The sequence below is a fragment of the Prunus avium genome, chromosome 1, assembly GCF_965620075.1.
Source record: "Prunus avium chromosome 1, drPruAviu1.hap1.1, whole genome shotgun sequence".
Lineage (NCBI taxonomy): Eukaryota > Viridiplantae > Streptophyta > Magnoliopsida > Rosales > Rosaceae > Prunus > Prunus avium.
The window spans coordinates 54,709,713-54,726,263 of NC_142284.1; the positions used below are offsets into that span (position 1 = coordinate 54,709,713).

General features: G+C 38.2%; 2 protein-coding genes and 1 pseudogene across 3 annotated transcripts; 1 reads left to right on the forward strand and 2 right to left on the reverse strand.

Moving 5' to 3' along the window:
- Positions 1–4,763: 4,763 nt before the first annotated feature.
- On the reverse strand, positions 4,764–7,067 carry LOC110750606 (amino-acid permease BAT1 homolog; annotated as a pseudogene). Its single transcript, XR_015833134.1, has 6 exons — positions 6,970–7,067; positions 6,635–6,815; positions 6,374–6,492; positions 5,729–6,282; positions 5,455–5,635; positions 4,764–5,367 (listed from the first exon to the last, which is right to left on the reverse strand). The product of XR_015833134.1 is annotated as an amino-acid permease BAT1 homolog (transcript).
- A 1,047-nt stretch (positions 7,068–8,114) lies between these two features.
- LOC110750544 (amino-acid permease BAT1 homolog) lies at positions 8,115–10,625 on the reverse strand. Its single transcript, XM_088247588.1, has 7 exons — positions 10,339–10,625; positions 10,039–10,218; positions 9,787–9,906; positions 9,427–9,618; positions 8,965–9,270; positions 8,692–8,874; positions 8,115–8,604 (listed from the first exon to the last, which is right to left on the reverse strand). The coding sequence occupies exons 1-7, from the start codon at positions 10,423–10,425 to the stop codon at positions 8,116–8,118; spliced, it is 1,557 nt and encodes a 518-aa protein (XP_088103714.1). The 5' UTR covers positions 10,426–10,625; the 3' UTR covers position 8,115.
- A 598-nt stretch (positions 10,626–11,223) lies between these two features.
- Positions 11,224–13,811, forward strand: LOC110750543 (amino-acid permease BAT1-like). The gene is made up of 7 exons (XM_088247587.1): positions 11,224–11,519; positions 11,651–11,830; positions 11,917–12,036; positions 12,128–12,319; positions 12,479–12,784; positions 12,887–13,069; positions 13,155–13,811. Exons 1-7 carry the CDS (start codon positions 11,436–11,438, stop codon positions 13,644–13,646), a joined length of 1,557 nt encoding a protein of 518 aa, XP_088103713.1. The 5' UTR covers positions 11,224–11,435; the 3' UTR covers positions 13,647–13,811.
- The last annotated feature ends 2,740 nt before the right edge of the window (positions 13,812–16,551 follow it).

Genomic DNA, 16,551 nt, shown 5'->3' on the forward strand with positions numbered 1-16,551 from the left:
CAAATCCCTAATTGTGGTAGGTGAGGTTAGTGGGGTTGGTGTATTTAGGGATTTGATTAATTAGGTATTTCTCAATTTAATTGGATAACCCCCAATTAAATTGAATAACCCCCAATTAGGTTTAGTAATTCCCAATTAGGTCAAATAATCCCCAAAAGGAAGGAATTACTTGACCTAGGGTTCTGATTTAATTTGGTTCCCACACATAGCATATCCACAGGAAGGCCACCAAGCAAACTGGCCTGCTTGCTCTACCCAAATAAATGTTGGTATACAAACACTTGATACCAAACTTCTTTGACTGGGTGATTAGTTTACAAACTATATCACACTCACACACATTCAAAGACAAGAATAAAGAAAGCGTATTTTGAGAATGATTGTTATTCTCTTATAATTCCTTAGCATTTCTCTATCGAAAACAACACACTGACAACTCTCTTTATAGAGTTTACAAACAGACATTGTGGTCCAGCAAGAACCACATACTATTATTAAATTAAAACCACTATAGAAGGCAACCAAAATAAAATACGAAAGGGCTGCTCACTATCATTGTGCCATAAGCACTTTGGTTTATTTACTCTGACACTATCACAGTGCATGAGGCACTTGATTTGTTTATTCCAACATTCACCTCCTCAAATCAAGAGTCCTTCATCCCAAGCATTCCACGTAGCTCTCTGAAGGAATCAAATGGAAGTGGTTTCGTGAAGATATCTGCCACCTGCTCCATGGTATGACAATATTCAAGTTCAATTGTCTTCTTCTTCACGTGCTCTCTTAGAAAATGGAACCTTATATTAATATGCTTGCTCCTTCCATGCTGTATTGGATTCTTTGCAAGCTTGATTGCAGACTTGTTGTCCACATGAATCACAGTAGATTCTTCTTGTGAGTGATTCAAAGACTTCAACAAATTTCTCAACCAAATGCCCTCGCATACAGTTGAAGAAAGTGCCACGTACTCGGCTTCACATGATGACAAAGCTACAATTGCCTGCTTCTTGGATGTCCAAGAGAAAGCTGTTGAACCAAGATAGAACACATACCCTGTAGTGCTTTTTCCTCCATCTCGATCACCTCCCCAGTCACTATCTGAGTAGCCAACTAGATTTGCATCTTCTCCATAAGCATAAAAAAGGCCAAAATTAATAGAACCTTTAATATACCTTAGTATTCTTTTAGCAGCTAACCAGTGAGATTCTCTTGGTGTCTCCATGTAACGACTTACAAGTCCAACTCCATAAACAATGTCAGGTCTCGTCATTGTTAAGTACCTCAAGCTTCCAACTAGACTTTTGTATAAAGTAGAGTTAACAATTTTCCCTTCTCCCTCTTTTGTTAACTTGAGACCTGTAGCAACTGGAGTGTTGACAGAATTACAACTGTTCATCTGGAATTTCTCCAAGATCTCTCTCATGTATTTTTTCTGAGAGATGAATATTCCACCATTTTCTTGCTTGACTTCTATCCCAAGAAAAAAGGACATTAATCCATTGTCTGTCATCTCGAACTCCTTGAACATGGACTGTTTGAACTCAGCAAACATACTTTCACTACCACCAGTAAAAATTAGATCATCCACATAAAGACAAAGGATAAGAAATTCACCTTCACCACCATTCTTCATGTAAACAGAATGTTCATATGGACATTGAACAAATCCATTTTCTTGAAGATAACTGTCGATACGTGAATTCCAAGCTCTTGGGGCTTGCTTTAGACCGTACAAGGCCTTCTTCAAACGATACACCTTCTGTTCTTCACCTTTTATTTTGAATCCTTCAGGTTGTTCAACATAAACTTCCTCATCAAGAACACCATTGAGAAAAGCTGACTTGACATCAAGTTGGTAAATCTTCCAATTGTGATGTGCTGCAAGTGAGATTAACAACCTCACGGTATCAAGTCGAGCAACAGGTGCGAAGACTTCTTCATAGTCTATTCCATATTTTTGTTTGTAGCCTTTAGCTACAAGCCTTGCCTTGTACCGATTAACACTACCATCTGCAGTGCGCTTGATTTTGTACACCCATTTGACACCAATAGCCTTCTGTTGTGGTGGCAAATTTGTTAGTTTCCATGTGTCATTCTTCTGAATTGCATGGATTTCTTCTTCCATTGCTGATTTCCAACAATCTTCTTGTACAGCTTCCTGAAACGATAATGGCTCATGATCTGCATACAAACAAAACAGGTTTGTATTACCTTCTTCATGCTCATAGATGTCCGTGAGATCTCTCATTTTGATGGGAGTCAGAGAGCTGCTGCTGCTGCGACTAGATGATGTAGCAGATCTGTGAGTTGAGGAGGGAAGACTTGGTGGAGATGCTGAGAGCTCAGAGTTCTGTCGAGCACTCAGTGGGGTCGGTGTGTGTTCAGTGGACTGTAAAGGGCTTGGTGGAGCTTGGTGAGTGATTGGTGTTGCAACTTCTGGAAGTTGCCCAGGTTCATCCGCCACCAGATTTTCAATGTTCTTTTTGCTGCTATAATTCCATGCTTCTTCTTCACTGAATATAACATCTCTACTGATCACCAACTTATTTGTTAATGGATTGTAGAGTTTGTAGGCTTTTGACTCCTCACTATATCCTACAAAGATACATTTTTCTCCACGATCATCAAGCTTCCTTCTTTTGGCTTCAGGTACTTGAGCATATGCAACACATCCAAAGATACGTAGATGTGCAACATTAGGTTTGTAGCCACTCCAAGCCTCCTGAGGTGTCTTGTTCTTGACACTCTTGGTTGGACATCTATTCAGCAAATATACTGAACATTGAACAGCTTCTGCCCAGAATTGCTTCGGCAAACTTTTCTCTTTTAGCATGGACCTCGTCATTTCAAGGATAGTGCGATTTTTTCGTTCGGCTATCCCATTTTGCTGTGGGGTATAGGCAGCCGTCAACTGATGCTTTATCCCCTGTTCTCTGCAAAATTCTTGAAATGCATTTGAAGTGTACTCACCCCCTCGATCAGATCTAAGAGTCACCAATTTACACTTACTTTCTACTTCAGTGCGAGCCTTAAAATTCTTGAATACAGTAAAGGCTGAAGATTTTTCTTTGAGAAAGTAAACCCACACCTTTCTACTGAAATCATCTATGAAAGTAATAAAATACTTATTACCTCCAAATGAAATAGGCTCCAATGGTCCACAAATATCCGTGTGTACCAATTGTAGTGGCTCCTTTGCTCTCCATGCCGTGCCTCTAGGGAAAGAAGTTCTTGATTGCTTTCCTAGTACACACCTTTCACAAACATGGTTCGGTGCCTCAATTAGTGGTAGACCATGCACCATTCCTCCCGTTGACAAAAGCTTTAGGCCATTGAAGTGAAGATGGCCAAATCGGAAATGCCACTTCCATGACTCTTTCTCCATGAGACCAAGGAAGCACTTTTCCTTCTTGGTATTTAGGTTCAACGGGAACATGCGATTCTTCGTCATTGGAACTTTTGCAATTAATCTTCCACTTGCATCTTTGAGGAAGAGAGAATTATTTTCCATGAGAACAACGTACCCCTTTTGGAGTAATTGTCCAATGCTGAGAATATTGCTTTTCATACTTGGAATATAGTAAACATCAGAGATGTATTCTTCTTTGCCATTTTTCTGGAAGATTTTTATTCTTCCCTTTCCTTCAACAGATAGCTTTGAAGAATCTCCAAGGCTCACATCTCCACGAACTTCTCCGTTGAGTTCAACAAAGAACTCTCTTCTTCCACACATATGGTTGCTTGCACCAGAGTCAAGGTACCAAACATCACCTTGACCACCAGCTTCATTGTGTACTAACAAAAGAGTAGGTTCATTACTCTCATTGTTAGTTGCTTCTGAAAAGTTGACTTGGTCCTTCTTTTTCTCTTTTGAACACTCTGAGGCATAATGTCCAAGCTGGTTGCAATTATAACACTTGATCTTCTTTTTCTTTTCCTCACGACTTTCTGCGTTGCCACGCCCTCGTCCTTGGCCTCGACCTCTTCCGTGAGAACCTCCGCGTCGTGAACTTGATGCACCACTACTTCCTCGTGGTTTATCAAGATTTAGCTTTGACTCCAAAGCTTGATTAGGTGGTGTGGATGTCACATGCTTCTGCATACGTTGCTCATGAACTCGGAGAGATCCTAGCAGCTCCTCTGCACTTATCTTCGCCAAGTCTTTTGATTCTTCAATCGCTGTCACCACATGCTCAAAGCTGTGTGTGAGAGACCGGAGAATTTTCTCCATGACTCTAACATCATCAACTTTCTCACCATTTCTCTTCATTTGATTCACAATCGAAACCAATCGTGAATAGTAGTCGGAGACATTTTCTCCTTCATTCATATGGGCGGATTCAAAGTCGGCCCTTAATGATTGAAGGCGTATTCTCATAACACGATCAACACCTTTGAAAACGGTTTTGAGAATATCCCACGCTTGCTTGCTCGTCGTCGCTTCGGCGATCTTCTCGAACGTTGAATCTTCCACTCCTTGATAGATTAAAAACAACGCCTTCTTGTCTTTTTTCCTTTGTTCTCGTAGAGTAGTTTTTTGATCAGCGGTGTAGGCGGCCTCCTCCTCTGCAGTGGGTTCAGTATACCCATTACAGATCACATCCCAAAGGTCTTGGGATCCAAAGAGAGCTTTGAACTGAATACACCATTTTTCATAGTTCTCCTTCTTCAATACAGGGACTTGCATCTGCGCCATACTAGAAGCCATGCAAAACTGAATTGAACAGAGAGCTCTGATACCAGTTTGTTGGTATACAAACACTTGATACCAAACTTCTTTGACTGGGTGATTAGTTTACAAACTATATCACACTCACACACATTCAAAGACAAGAATAAAGAAAGCGTATTTTGAGAATGATTGTTATTCTCTTATAATTCCTTAGCATTTCTCTATCGAAAACAACACACTGACAACTCTCTTTATAGAGTTTACAAACAGACATTGTGGTCCAGCAAGAACCACATACTATTATTAAATTAAAACCACTATAGAAGGCAACCAAAATAAAATACGAAAGGGCTGCTCACTATCATTGTGCCATAAGCACTTTGGTTTATTTACTCTGACACTATCACAGTGCATGAGGCACTTGATTTGTTTATTCCAACAATAAAAGGGTCCTGGTTTGAAGTTGTCTTCAGCCATCACCAGCCTAGCAAAAATTGGCACTGCATAACTACCCACCCAGTCAATTGTACTAACTGAAATGAAGGCTGTGAGTACTACATCAAGTTTCAAGATGGGCAGTCCAAGCTGATGGCTGCGCAGAGCCACACGGCATTTGTTGGAACCTTGGTCCTCGGGTGCAATTTCCTCCAGATTGGTGAAAATGGGATACCGTTATCCCTTGATAGAGCATAATCCTATGATTAGTTAAATAGATAAAGTTACACATTTTTCGCTTCGGAAAAGATGGAGGGTTTAGGGTTTAGAGTTTCGGTTTTTCTTACTTCTCGGGCAGCGGTGGTGGTAGTAGACAACCCACAAAAGAAGTAGGAAGCCCAGATGATACACAGTAAAATCACAGCTCCAGTTGAATTTTGGAACCGCCCATAGAATGCATCATATAATCTGTGCTGGTACAAGTGCACCAGCAGTCTCATTGTCTGCATTGTATAAATACTCCAGATCCTGCATTAAGAATTATGTTACTAATAAGGATCCAATAAGCCATTGTCTTTAACTTGACCCAAAAACAAAAGGGTAAAGTTCTCTTGAGCTTACCCTGATGCTGAAAGTTAGAGACAAGTAATAAGCCCAGCCAAAAACTGATATGATACCAAGACTAGATAGAATAGCTTTAGGACCAGTTCTGTCTGCGCCTCTTGTCTCCTCAGTAAGATGAGCTGCAGCGTCGTAGCCGAATAGAGAGTACATGCTCAGAAGCACTGATAATGAACTATGAAGCAAAGTCTGCAGAGTGTTAGGAATAAAATCCGATTGTCCCACATTGGAGAAGAGACAGTGTCCGTAAATGGATGGCCTTATGAGATAAAACCCCACGCTTGGACGACGTGGCCCTACAATCATGCATATGTATATTTTACTATGAAAAGAAGCAAGACACAGAACAGTTGAAGAGAACACCTGCCACCATATGGAGATGATGTTGAGAAGTGCTATCACTTGTAATTTAAATGTGTTTAGTACTGCCCATATGAGGATTAGAGCCATATACAAGCACAAAAACACACCCTTTGATGCAAAATAGCCTCCACCCTTTTTTGTTCCTGTGGCTAAAAGAATGATCATCTGCAATGCTTGTGATCCAGAATATGCTTTATAAAAGGGAAAAAAAAAAGATTCAAATTAATTAGTAGCTGGCTTGATACTTTTCTCAAGAAATATGCTCTGTAAGGAAGTGCCTACCTGAGGACCAATAGCAAATATCACACCAATAGTCTCAAGCCAAGCACAACACCATGAAGCAAATGGCCCCCACCTGGGCCAGCCAAATGGGCAGCCCAGAAATAAAGAGAACCTGTGGTCTGGTAAAAGTTTTAAAGCGACCAATTAAAGTCATCTTAATTTTTCGGAACATATGGATCATATAATTCAAAGTTTCAGATTATAAGTAGCAATAGTCAGAAGGAGAATAAAGGAAAAGCAAAGCATGGTGCAAATGTATACCGGGAAAGAGGAGCAAATCTCCGCCATGGCGATTGCAACAAACCAAGTGAAAGAAACGAACAACAACCCACCCCCATACTAAGGTTGCAGGACCTGCATAACGCAAGCTTTGGCCATACAGAGGTGTCCCACTGAATGCAGATATGCGTGAAAATGTTATTGCCAATATCTTGAACAGCGTCTGTCAAAAAAAAAAAAAAAAAAAACCAAGTGAAAATGATCAAAATTTTAATGCATCAAAGTTTTTTAACATATTCAAACCCAAATGGGAAATGAAATAACAGAAACTATAGGAAATGGTGAGAGAGAGAGATAGGGAGATATAAGTAGATGACCATTTCCCTTCTGAGTTCTTGCTTGTATCCAAGCTCATTGAGACGTTTTTCTCCAGAATCCATTTCCAAAACTGGGTTGGTACTCGTTTTGATGTTCGATATCCTCCTCTCTTGATTGAACCTGTATCGAATTCTTGAGTTGGATTATTATAGTATAAGACTATTGATGGTTTTGTATTAGCCTTGAATCTCAAATTAATGAAAGACTTGCACTTGACGACGCAGGAAGTAAACAGGGAACATGTTATGGTGGGCTGTCATGCATGCTTTACAATAAGCTTTTTTAGCATGATAATATCCATTGAGTTTTGACTAAAGAAAGCACATGCAGAAAATACATATATATATTGTATAAAATTTCATATAAAAATTTATTGTAAAGGAATCCACAAGGAGGAATAAATAGTACACAGCTAACTACAAATAAGGGAAGAGAATAAAAGCTAAAAGTCAGCTCCTATGAATCAGCCTATAACTAAGCTAATCATCGATCTACTTGTGTACAATTAAATATACACAAGTCAATACTCCCTTCAAGCTGGAGAATAGCTCGAATTCCCAATTTGGCTTGATTAGAATCAAACACCTTGCTAGAAACTCCCTCAGTAAGGATATCAGCAAGTCGATGCTTGGTTCTCACATAGGGAGTGCAAATCAATCCTTCTGACAATTTCTGCTTAACAAAGTTTCTGCATGTTTGGTTCGATCACGTTGCACAGGGTTGTGAGCAATGCTGCCTTATTATGACAAAAAAGCTTCAAGGACCATTATAAGTAATCCTCAAATTCTCCTAACAAGATCTTCAAGCACAATAACTCGCACATACTGTGTGCCATATCCCTAAACTAGAATACTTGAAGTTGGTCATAAAAGAAACTCTGAAGGCTGAACTTGCACTCTCTCAACTGCTATACCACTTTGACTCGAAACTTGACATAGGATCAATCATGAAGAGCTTGACAGGACTGAACCAATGGGAATAAATGCCTAGAGGAGGCTGGAGAGAGAGAGAGAGAGAGAGAGAGAGAGAGAGAGAGAGTTTTACTGTACTACAAGTTGCAGTGCAACATATCTCTGTATGTTATTGGAATGTTATATAAATAAGTTGTAATTAACCTAGAAATCTAACTCCACTATATAGCTGAGTTAGTTTCCGTCTTGTACATCAATGTTTCTTACAGGTCCTTTGAACCATTTCCTTGCATCCAAAACCCACCAAAGCATTATCAGTGTCAAAACAAAAGTGAGAGCTACAGGTGCATAATTGAAAGTTTTCCATCTTAGAGGGTAGAAAGTTGGCAATAGGAAGGCTGAACAGGCATAGCATATCCACAGGAAGGCCACCAAGCAAACTGGCCTGCTTGCTCTACCCAAATAAAAGGGTCCTGGTTTGAAATTTTCTTCAGCCATCACCAGCCTAGCCAAAATGGGAACTGCATAACCACCCACCCAGCCAATTGTACTAACTGAAATGATGGCTGTGAACACTACATCAAGTTTCAAAATGGGTAGTCCAAGCAGCAAACCAATGGCTGCGCAGAGCCACACGGCATTTGTTGGAACCTTGCTCCTTGGATGTACTTTCCTCCAGATTGGTGAAAATGGGATACCTTTATCCCTTGATAGAGCATAAACCTATGATCAATAAAACAAGTAAAATTATGAACTTTTACCTTCAGAAAAGAGGGAGGGTTTCGGGTTTAGAGTTTTGGTATTCCTTACCACTCGGGCAGCAGTGGTGGTAACAGACAGCCCACAAAAGAAGTAGGAACCCCAGATGATACACAGGAAAACCACAGCTCCAGTTGAATTGTGAAACTTCCCATAGAATGCATCATATATTATTTGTGCTGGTACAAGTGCACCAGCAGTCTCATTGTCTGTGTTGTATAAATAGTCTAGATCCTGCACTCAGAATCATGTTCTAATAAGCATACAATAAATTTATTGCCTTTAGCTTGATCAAAATCAAAAGAGTACTTCACCACTGCCTACCCTGATGCTGAAAGTCAGGGCTAAGTAGTAAGCCCAACCAAAAACTGATACAATCCCAAGACTAGATAGAATAGCTACAGGTCCAGTTCTCTCTGCGTCTTTTGTCTCCTCAGTAAGATGAGCTGCAGCATCATAGCCGTATAGAGAGTAGATGCTCAGAAGCACCGATAAAATCACTGCGTAAGGTGCGCTAGATATTCCAGTTGACTCAGGAGATGTTTCAAAGTGAGTGAACACATAAGAAGCTGGTTGTGTTGACTGTGCCACCAGAGGAAGCATTATAGTCACAAGCAACCCACCGATTACCTGCATACTTGAGTGAGAGGTCAGTATTAAGCCTACTCAATAGATTTGGTATATATGATGGAAATGCTATAAAGAATTACACATTATAATAAACTACATGAAGCAGAGTCTGCAGAGAACATGCTTATATATATATATAGTGAGCATATATCTTACCTGCCACCATATGGAAATGATGTTGAGATATGCTATCACTTGTAATGCAAATGTGTTTAGTGCTGCCCAAATTATGATTAGAGCCATATACATGCACAAGAACACACCCTTTGATGCAAAATAGCCTCCACCCTTGTTTGTCCCTGTGGCTAAAAGAATGATCATCTGCAATGCTTGTGATCCAGAATATGCCTTATAAATGGGGAAAAAGAAATCAAATTAGTAGCAGTGCATGATACTTTTCTCTTTGATAGTGCATCTTTATCATCAGTTCATTATTAATCTCCTGAAATTTATTGCTGCATTCAAGCACCAAATTCACTCAAGAAATATGCTAACAGATGGAAGTACTAGCAATACCTGAGCACCTATTGCAGATACCACTCCAATGGTCTCAAGCCAAGCACAACACCATGATGCAAATGGCCCCCACCTCGGTCCAGCCAAATGGGCAGCCCAGAAATAAAGAGAACCTGTTGTCTGGTCAATGGTCAAAGCAACCGAGGACGTCTTAGATACCAAAATTTTCAGAAAATGCTTCACTTAATTCAAAGTTTCAGATTGTAAGTAATAAGGGGAAAGGAAAAGCCAAATGATGGTACAAATCCATACCGGGAAAGAGGAGCAAATCTCAGCCATGGCAATTGCAACAAACCAAGTGAAGAAAGTGACAGCTACCCATCCCCATACTAAGGTTGCAGGACCTGCATAATGCAAGCTTTGGCCATACAGAGGTGTCCCACTAAACACTGATATGCATGAAAATGTTATTGCCAGCGTCTTGAACAGTGTCTGTAAACAAAACCAAGCGAAAATGATTAGATTTCACTACTTGAAAGTTTTTTACAAATCCAAATTCAAATGGGAAATAACAGAAGTTAAATAAAACAGTGAGAGATACAAGTAGATGACCATTTCCCTTCTCAGTTCTTGCTTGTATCCAAGCTCATTGAGACGTTTTTCTCCAGAATCCATTTCCAAAACCTGCAAGGTAGTCATTCTGATATTCGATATCCCCCTCTTTCGATCGAACCTGTCTCAAATTCTTAAGTCGGATGATTATAGTATAAGACTGGTGGCTTGGAATTAGGCATGAAACTCAAATTAATGAAAGACTGCACTGACCACGCATGCATGAAAATGGTATTAGTCATAAGCAAGTGGAGTGGAAGACCAATACTCCTATTATTATGGTGGGCTGTAGAGATAATATCTGTGGCTTATCTGTTGAGTTTTGCCCAAGGAAATTAAGCACATGCACACAATATGTATATGGCTTATGTGTATCCATGATTCAATGCTGAAGTTTACATGACATAGGCCAAAGCAAAAGGTTTTACAATAGATTACTATAGGATTTGTGACTTATTCTCTCTCTCTCTCTCGCTCTCTCTCTCTCTCTCTCTCTCTCTCTCTCTCTCTCTCTCATCGTGGCAACTCTCTTGTCTTTACTTGTTTGGATAAGTTTGAATTTGAGTTGGTCCAGAAATACTATTTTTTTGCTTTAGTGGAAGAAAAAGTTTATTTTTTCAGCTTCCAGATGCACAAAGAAAAATCAACCTTAGTTATTTATTAGTATTGGCATTTTGGACCAACTAAATTTCAAACTTTCCAACTGCTTTTGCTTGTTCTCTTTTACTTGGACTTAAGATAAAGACAAGAGCAATCATGCAAAGAGTTGCCATGAGAGAATCAAAGAAGTCAGATTCTCAGATTCTATTGTTAGCCTTAGCGTTAAATCAAAACACTAGTAGGAAATCTCATACATTATTTTTTTCTTAAGTCAACTAGAAGCCACATGCTTTTGACCCATTCCATTAATTTTTCCACCAGTCTTCCTCCTCTGTTGATCAAAGCATTAGTTTATTAACTTGAGTTTTAAGATTAATTCAAAATCCTCAATCTTATATTCTAACCATCCAGTTGAGGATTTGAAGACATGACATATTTTTCTTTCTTCCATTAATAGGTACATTGTAGCAACCGGTCCGGGAGAGGAGGATATCAGAATGGATCACCAGGCTTTGGAAATGGATTCTGGAGAAAAGCGCCTCAATGAGCTTGGATACAAGCAAGAACTGAGAAGGGAAATGGTCATCTATTTATCTCTCTTGCTGTTTTCTTGCAACCATGTTGATAATTTTCTTATTTTCAATCTGGATTTTGATCTATAAAGAATTTGGAAGTGTTGAAATCTAATATTTTTCACTTGGGTTTTCTACAGTCTCTGTTCAAGACACTGGCAATAACATTTTCATGCATGTCAGTGTTCACCGGTACACCCCTCTACGGCCAAAGCTTGCGTTATGCGGGTCCAGCAACCTTGATATGGGGGTGGCTTGTTGTCACATTCTTCACATGGTTTGTTGGAATCGCCATGGCTGAGATATGCTCCTCTTTCCCGGTATGCATTGCTTTTTTTCCCTTCTTTTCCTTTGGACTTGCAAACAGGCATTTGAGATGACCTTGGTTGCTTCAAACATTGACCAGACCACTGGCTCTCTTTATTTCTGGGCTGCTCATTTGGCTGGACCCAGGTGGGGGCCATTTGCTTCATGGTGCTGTGCTTGGCTTGAGACCATCGGTCTAGTATCTGCAATAGGTGCTCAGGTATCAACTAATCAACTAATGATGATGATGATGATGCATTAACAATGAACCAACATCTGATTTCTTGTATGATTATCTGTTTACCCTTTAGGCATATTCTGGATCACAAGCATTGCAGATGCTCATTCTATTAGCCACTGGGACGAATAAGGGCGGAGGCTATTTTGCATCCAGGAGTGTATTTCTGTGCATGTATATGGGTCTGACCATCGCATGGGCTGTGCTAAATACGTTTGCGTTACAAGTGATAGCATTTCTCAACATAATTTCCATATGGTGGCAGGTGTGCTCTTCAACTGTTCTGTTTCTTGCCACTTTTCTTTGTAAATATACACATGTTATCTGCAATTCTGCATCATAGACTGAAAAATTACTGATGTCATATAGATCATGTGCATGTTTAAGTAGGCGTAATTAATACTGACCTCAACCAAATGCACAGGTAATTGGTGGCTTGTTAATGATCATAATGCTTCCTCTGGTGGCACAGCCAACACAGACAGCTTTTTATGTCTTCACTCATTTTGAAACATCTCCTGAGGCAACTGGAGTCTCTAGCATACCTTATGCAGTGATTTTATCAGTGCTTCTTAGCAACTATTGTCTATATGGCTATGATGCTGCAGCTCATCTTACTGAGGAGACAAAAGGAGCAGATAGAACTGGCCCTATAGCCATTCTGTCTAGTATAGGGATTATATCAGTGTTTGGTTGGGCGTATTACTTGGCTCTCACTTTCAGCATCAGGGTAAAGCTCAATAGATTTTTTTTTATAACCCTTTTGTTCTTTGATCAAGTTAAAGGCTGTAAGGTTATTGGATCTTTATTAGTAGCATAATTCTTAATGCAGGATCTGGACTATTTGTACAACGAAGACAATGAGACCGCTGGTGCACTTGTACCAGCACAGATAATATATGATGCATTTTATGGGAGGTTCCAAAATTCAACTGGAGCTGTGATTTTCCTGTTTATCATCTGGGGTTCCTTCTTCTTTTGTGGGCTGTCTGTTACCACCACTGCTGCCCGAGCAGTAAGAAAATCCGAATCACTTAAGTCTTAACCCTCCCTTTCTATTCTCTGAAGCTGCAAACTAACTTTGCTTGTTTTGCTCCAAGGTTTATGCTGTATCAAGGGATAAATGTCTCCCATTGTCACCAATCTGGAGGAAAGTGCACCCAAGAAGCAAGGTTCCAATAAATGCCGTGTGGCTTTGTGCAGCCATCAGCATGCTGCTGGGATTGCCCATCTTGAAACTTGATGTGGTGTTCACAGCCATCCTTTCAGTTAGTACAATAGGCTGGGTGGGCAGCTACGCTGTGCCGATTTTCGCTAGGCTGGTCATGGCTGAAGACAACTTCAAACCAGGGCCGTTTTATTTAGGGAGAGCAAGAAGGCCAGTTTGCTTGGTGGCCTTCTTGTGGATATGCTATACCTGTTCAATCTTCCTGTTGCCAACTTCTTATCCTCTTAGATGGAAAACTTTCAACTATGCACCAATTGCTCTCAGTGTTGCTTTGGCACTGATAATGCTTTGGTGGGTTTTGGATGCAAGGAAATGGTACAAAGGACCTGTAAGAAACATCGATGCACAAAACGGAAACCATTAGAAAAATGAAAAGCTATACATATTATGTTAAAAAATGGAGAACTTCCTATCTCCTTAGAATCTCCAGATTTTTTTTTGTACAAGCATATTGTGCATGGCATTTTTTTATATTAAGTGAATATTAAAGGAAAAAAGAAAAAAGAAACATTGAATTACTATTTATTAAGTAATATAATTCATGAAGTTAATTAAAAAATTTAATACTAATTATTCATTAAATAAATAATAATTAAAATATAATTACTAATTTAACTAATTAAATGAGGCTAATATATTATTTAATTACTCAAAATAAAATTTAAAAAAATTAATTAACCTAAACATAGTTAGTTTATATTTATTTATTTTTAAAAGATCTCTCCCAACGAAATTTCGTCGGCACAGGTCTATACTAGCAAACATTTGCTGGATTGACCTCTGCCGACGAAATTTCGTTAGCAGAGGTAGTTTTCGTCGGGAGAAGTCTTGTCCGGCAAATATTTGCCAATGAAATTTCGTCGGGAAAAGTGTTATTTTTTTAAAATAAAAATTTTAATTTCAAAAATATAAAATTAGTTTCTTTACTTTTGTTTTTTCGCCAACTTCTCTAATTTAATATATGTAATTAAGTAATATCTTATCCTTTTTGAATTACTTTAATTAGTAATTATGTTTTAATTATTATTTCTTTAGTGAATATTTAAATATGTTACTTATTTCATAAATTACTCAATAAATAGTAATTAAATATTTTAAATTATTTTGTGCAATTTTCAAACCACAGCAGTTATAAACCTAATTTCATTCAAATTTAAATTGAACTGATATGTCAAAAACAAAAAAAATAAATTACTTATTTTCGTTGGGGTGTCTTAATTAAATTTCTCCAAAGCCCAAGAGCCCCAAGGCCCAAGTCTTTGATTAATATAATCATTATTAATCAGTGCCAAATCCAAAGGCGAGCCTATAGCCAAGCCCATTACCCCAACTCTCCAATGTTAACCACACTTACCAAACCATCATAGTGCTTTGTTTATAAAGACCTTTATAGGATTGTGGATTTTCGATGTGGGGTGTTCACAAAGAGCACCTCAAAAGATAAGCCTATAGAGAAATCCTTATTTTTATTGTTGGTGCAATGAGGAAATATATTTAAAGATTACAGCCAGTATAGTCGCACGGCAATATTTTAAAAGTACAGCCGCGTGACTATACCCTTTAAGTAGTATAATATGTATCTCTCTTTTTCAATTACTTTGATTAGTAGTTATGTTTTACTTAGTGAATATTAAAGGAAAAAAGAAAAAAGAAAAATTGAATTACTATTTATTAAGTAATATAATTCATGAAGTTAATTAAAAAATTTAATACTAATTATTCACTAAATAAATAATAATTAAAGTATAATTACTAATTTAACTAATTAAATAAGGCAAATATATTATTTAATTACTAACAATAAATTTTTTTTAAAATGAATTAACCTAAACATCCTATTTATATTTATTATTAATATTTTTTTAAAAGATCTCTCCCGACGAAATTTCGTCGGTAGAGGTATTTTCGTTAGGAGAAGTCTAATCCGGCAAATATTTGCCGGCATAGACCTGTGCCGACGAAATTTCGTCGGGAGAAGTGTTTATTTATTTATTTTTAAAATTTTTTAAATATAAAATTAGTTTCTTTACTTTTTTTTTTTGGCCAACTTCTTTAATTTAATATATCTAATTAAGTAATATCTTATCCTTTTTGAATTACTTTAATTTGTAACTATTTTGTAATTATTATTTCTTTAGTGAATATTTAAATATGTTACTTATTTCATAAATTACTCAATAAATAGTAATGAATTATTTTAAATTATTTTGTGCAATTTTCAAACCTAATTTCATTCAAATTTAAATTAAAAGGATATGTCAAAAAGTAACAAATAAATTACTTATTTTCATTTGGGTGTCTTAATTAAATTTCTCCAAAGCCCAAGAGCCCTAAGGCCCAAGTCTTCGATTAATCAACGCCAAATCCAAACCTATAGCCAAGCGCATTACCCCAACTCTCCAATGTTAACCACACTTACCAAACCATCATAGTGATTTGTTTATAAAGACCTTGGGCTTGTTTGTTACACCTCCTTGGCTTGGATTGGCTTGGCTAAAAGTTAATCCCATGTTTGTTGTCACTTGGTCCTAGTATTAAATGGGATTAGTAATCCCAGGCCCACCAAAAACACCTTCTTAGGTGTTCTTAGCTAAACCCATGTGAAAATGAAGGACTATTAGTCCCAACCAAAGCTCTGCAACCAACTCCACCTAAGCGCTAGCAGCAACCACCGACCAACCAAACAGCAATCACAACCACCGACTATGGGTTGCAGATGGCAATGGAAGGCAGCAACAACGATGGCAAATGGCGACGACTGACCACCACGGCGATTGAAGCTGTTCCATGATTTATCTTCGGGTCTTCATCAATTTGAGTATGATTCTACCTCTCTCTCAAGTTTGTTTGTGGATGATGATTTTGGTGTGGGCTGTGGATTTCTGCCATGATTTAAGCGTGAGCTCCTACCTCTCCCTCAAATTTGTTTCTAGAAATTACTTACCACACCAAAGCCAAAGTATCTGAACTGTATGATGTTTTTAGGTGGGGTAGAAATTAGAAGAAGAGAGAATATAGATTGAGAAGAAGAGAAGGAGAGAGCAGGGAAAAGAAGAGATGAAAAAGAAAAGACGCAGAGAGAGAAGATGAAGAAGAAAGAGCAGAGGGAGAGAGAAGAAAAGTAAAAATAAAAAAATAAAAAAATTCATTTGCTTTCTTTTTAAAAATTAAAAATTAAAAAATTAAAAAAATTTAGTCCTAATCCAATCGTACACCAAACGCAGTACTAGGCTTGTCCAACTTATGCCAATCCAAGACAATCCAAGACA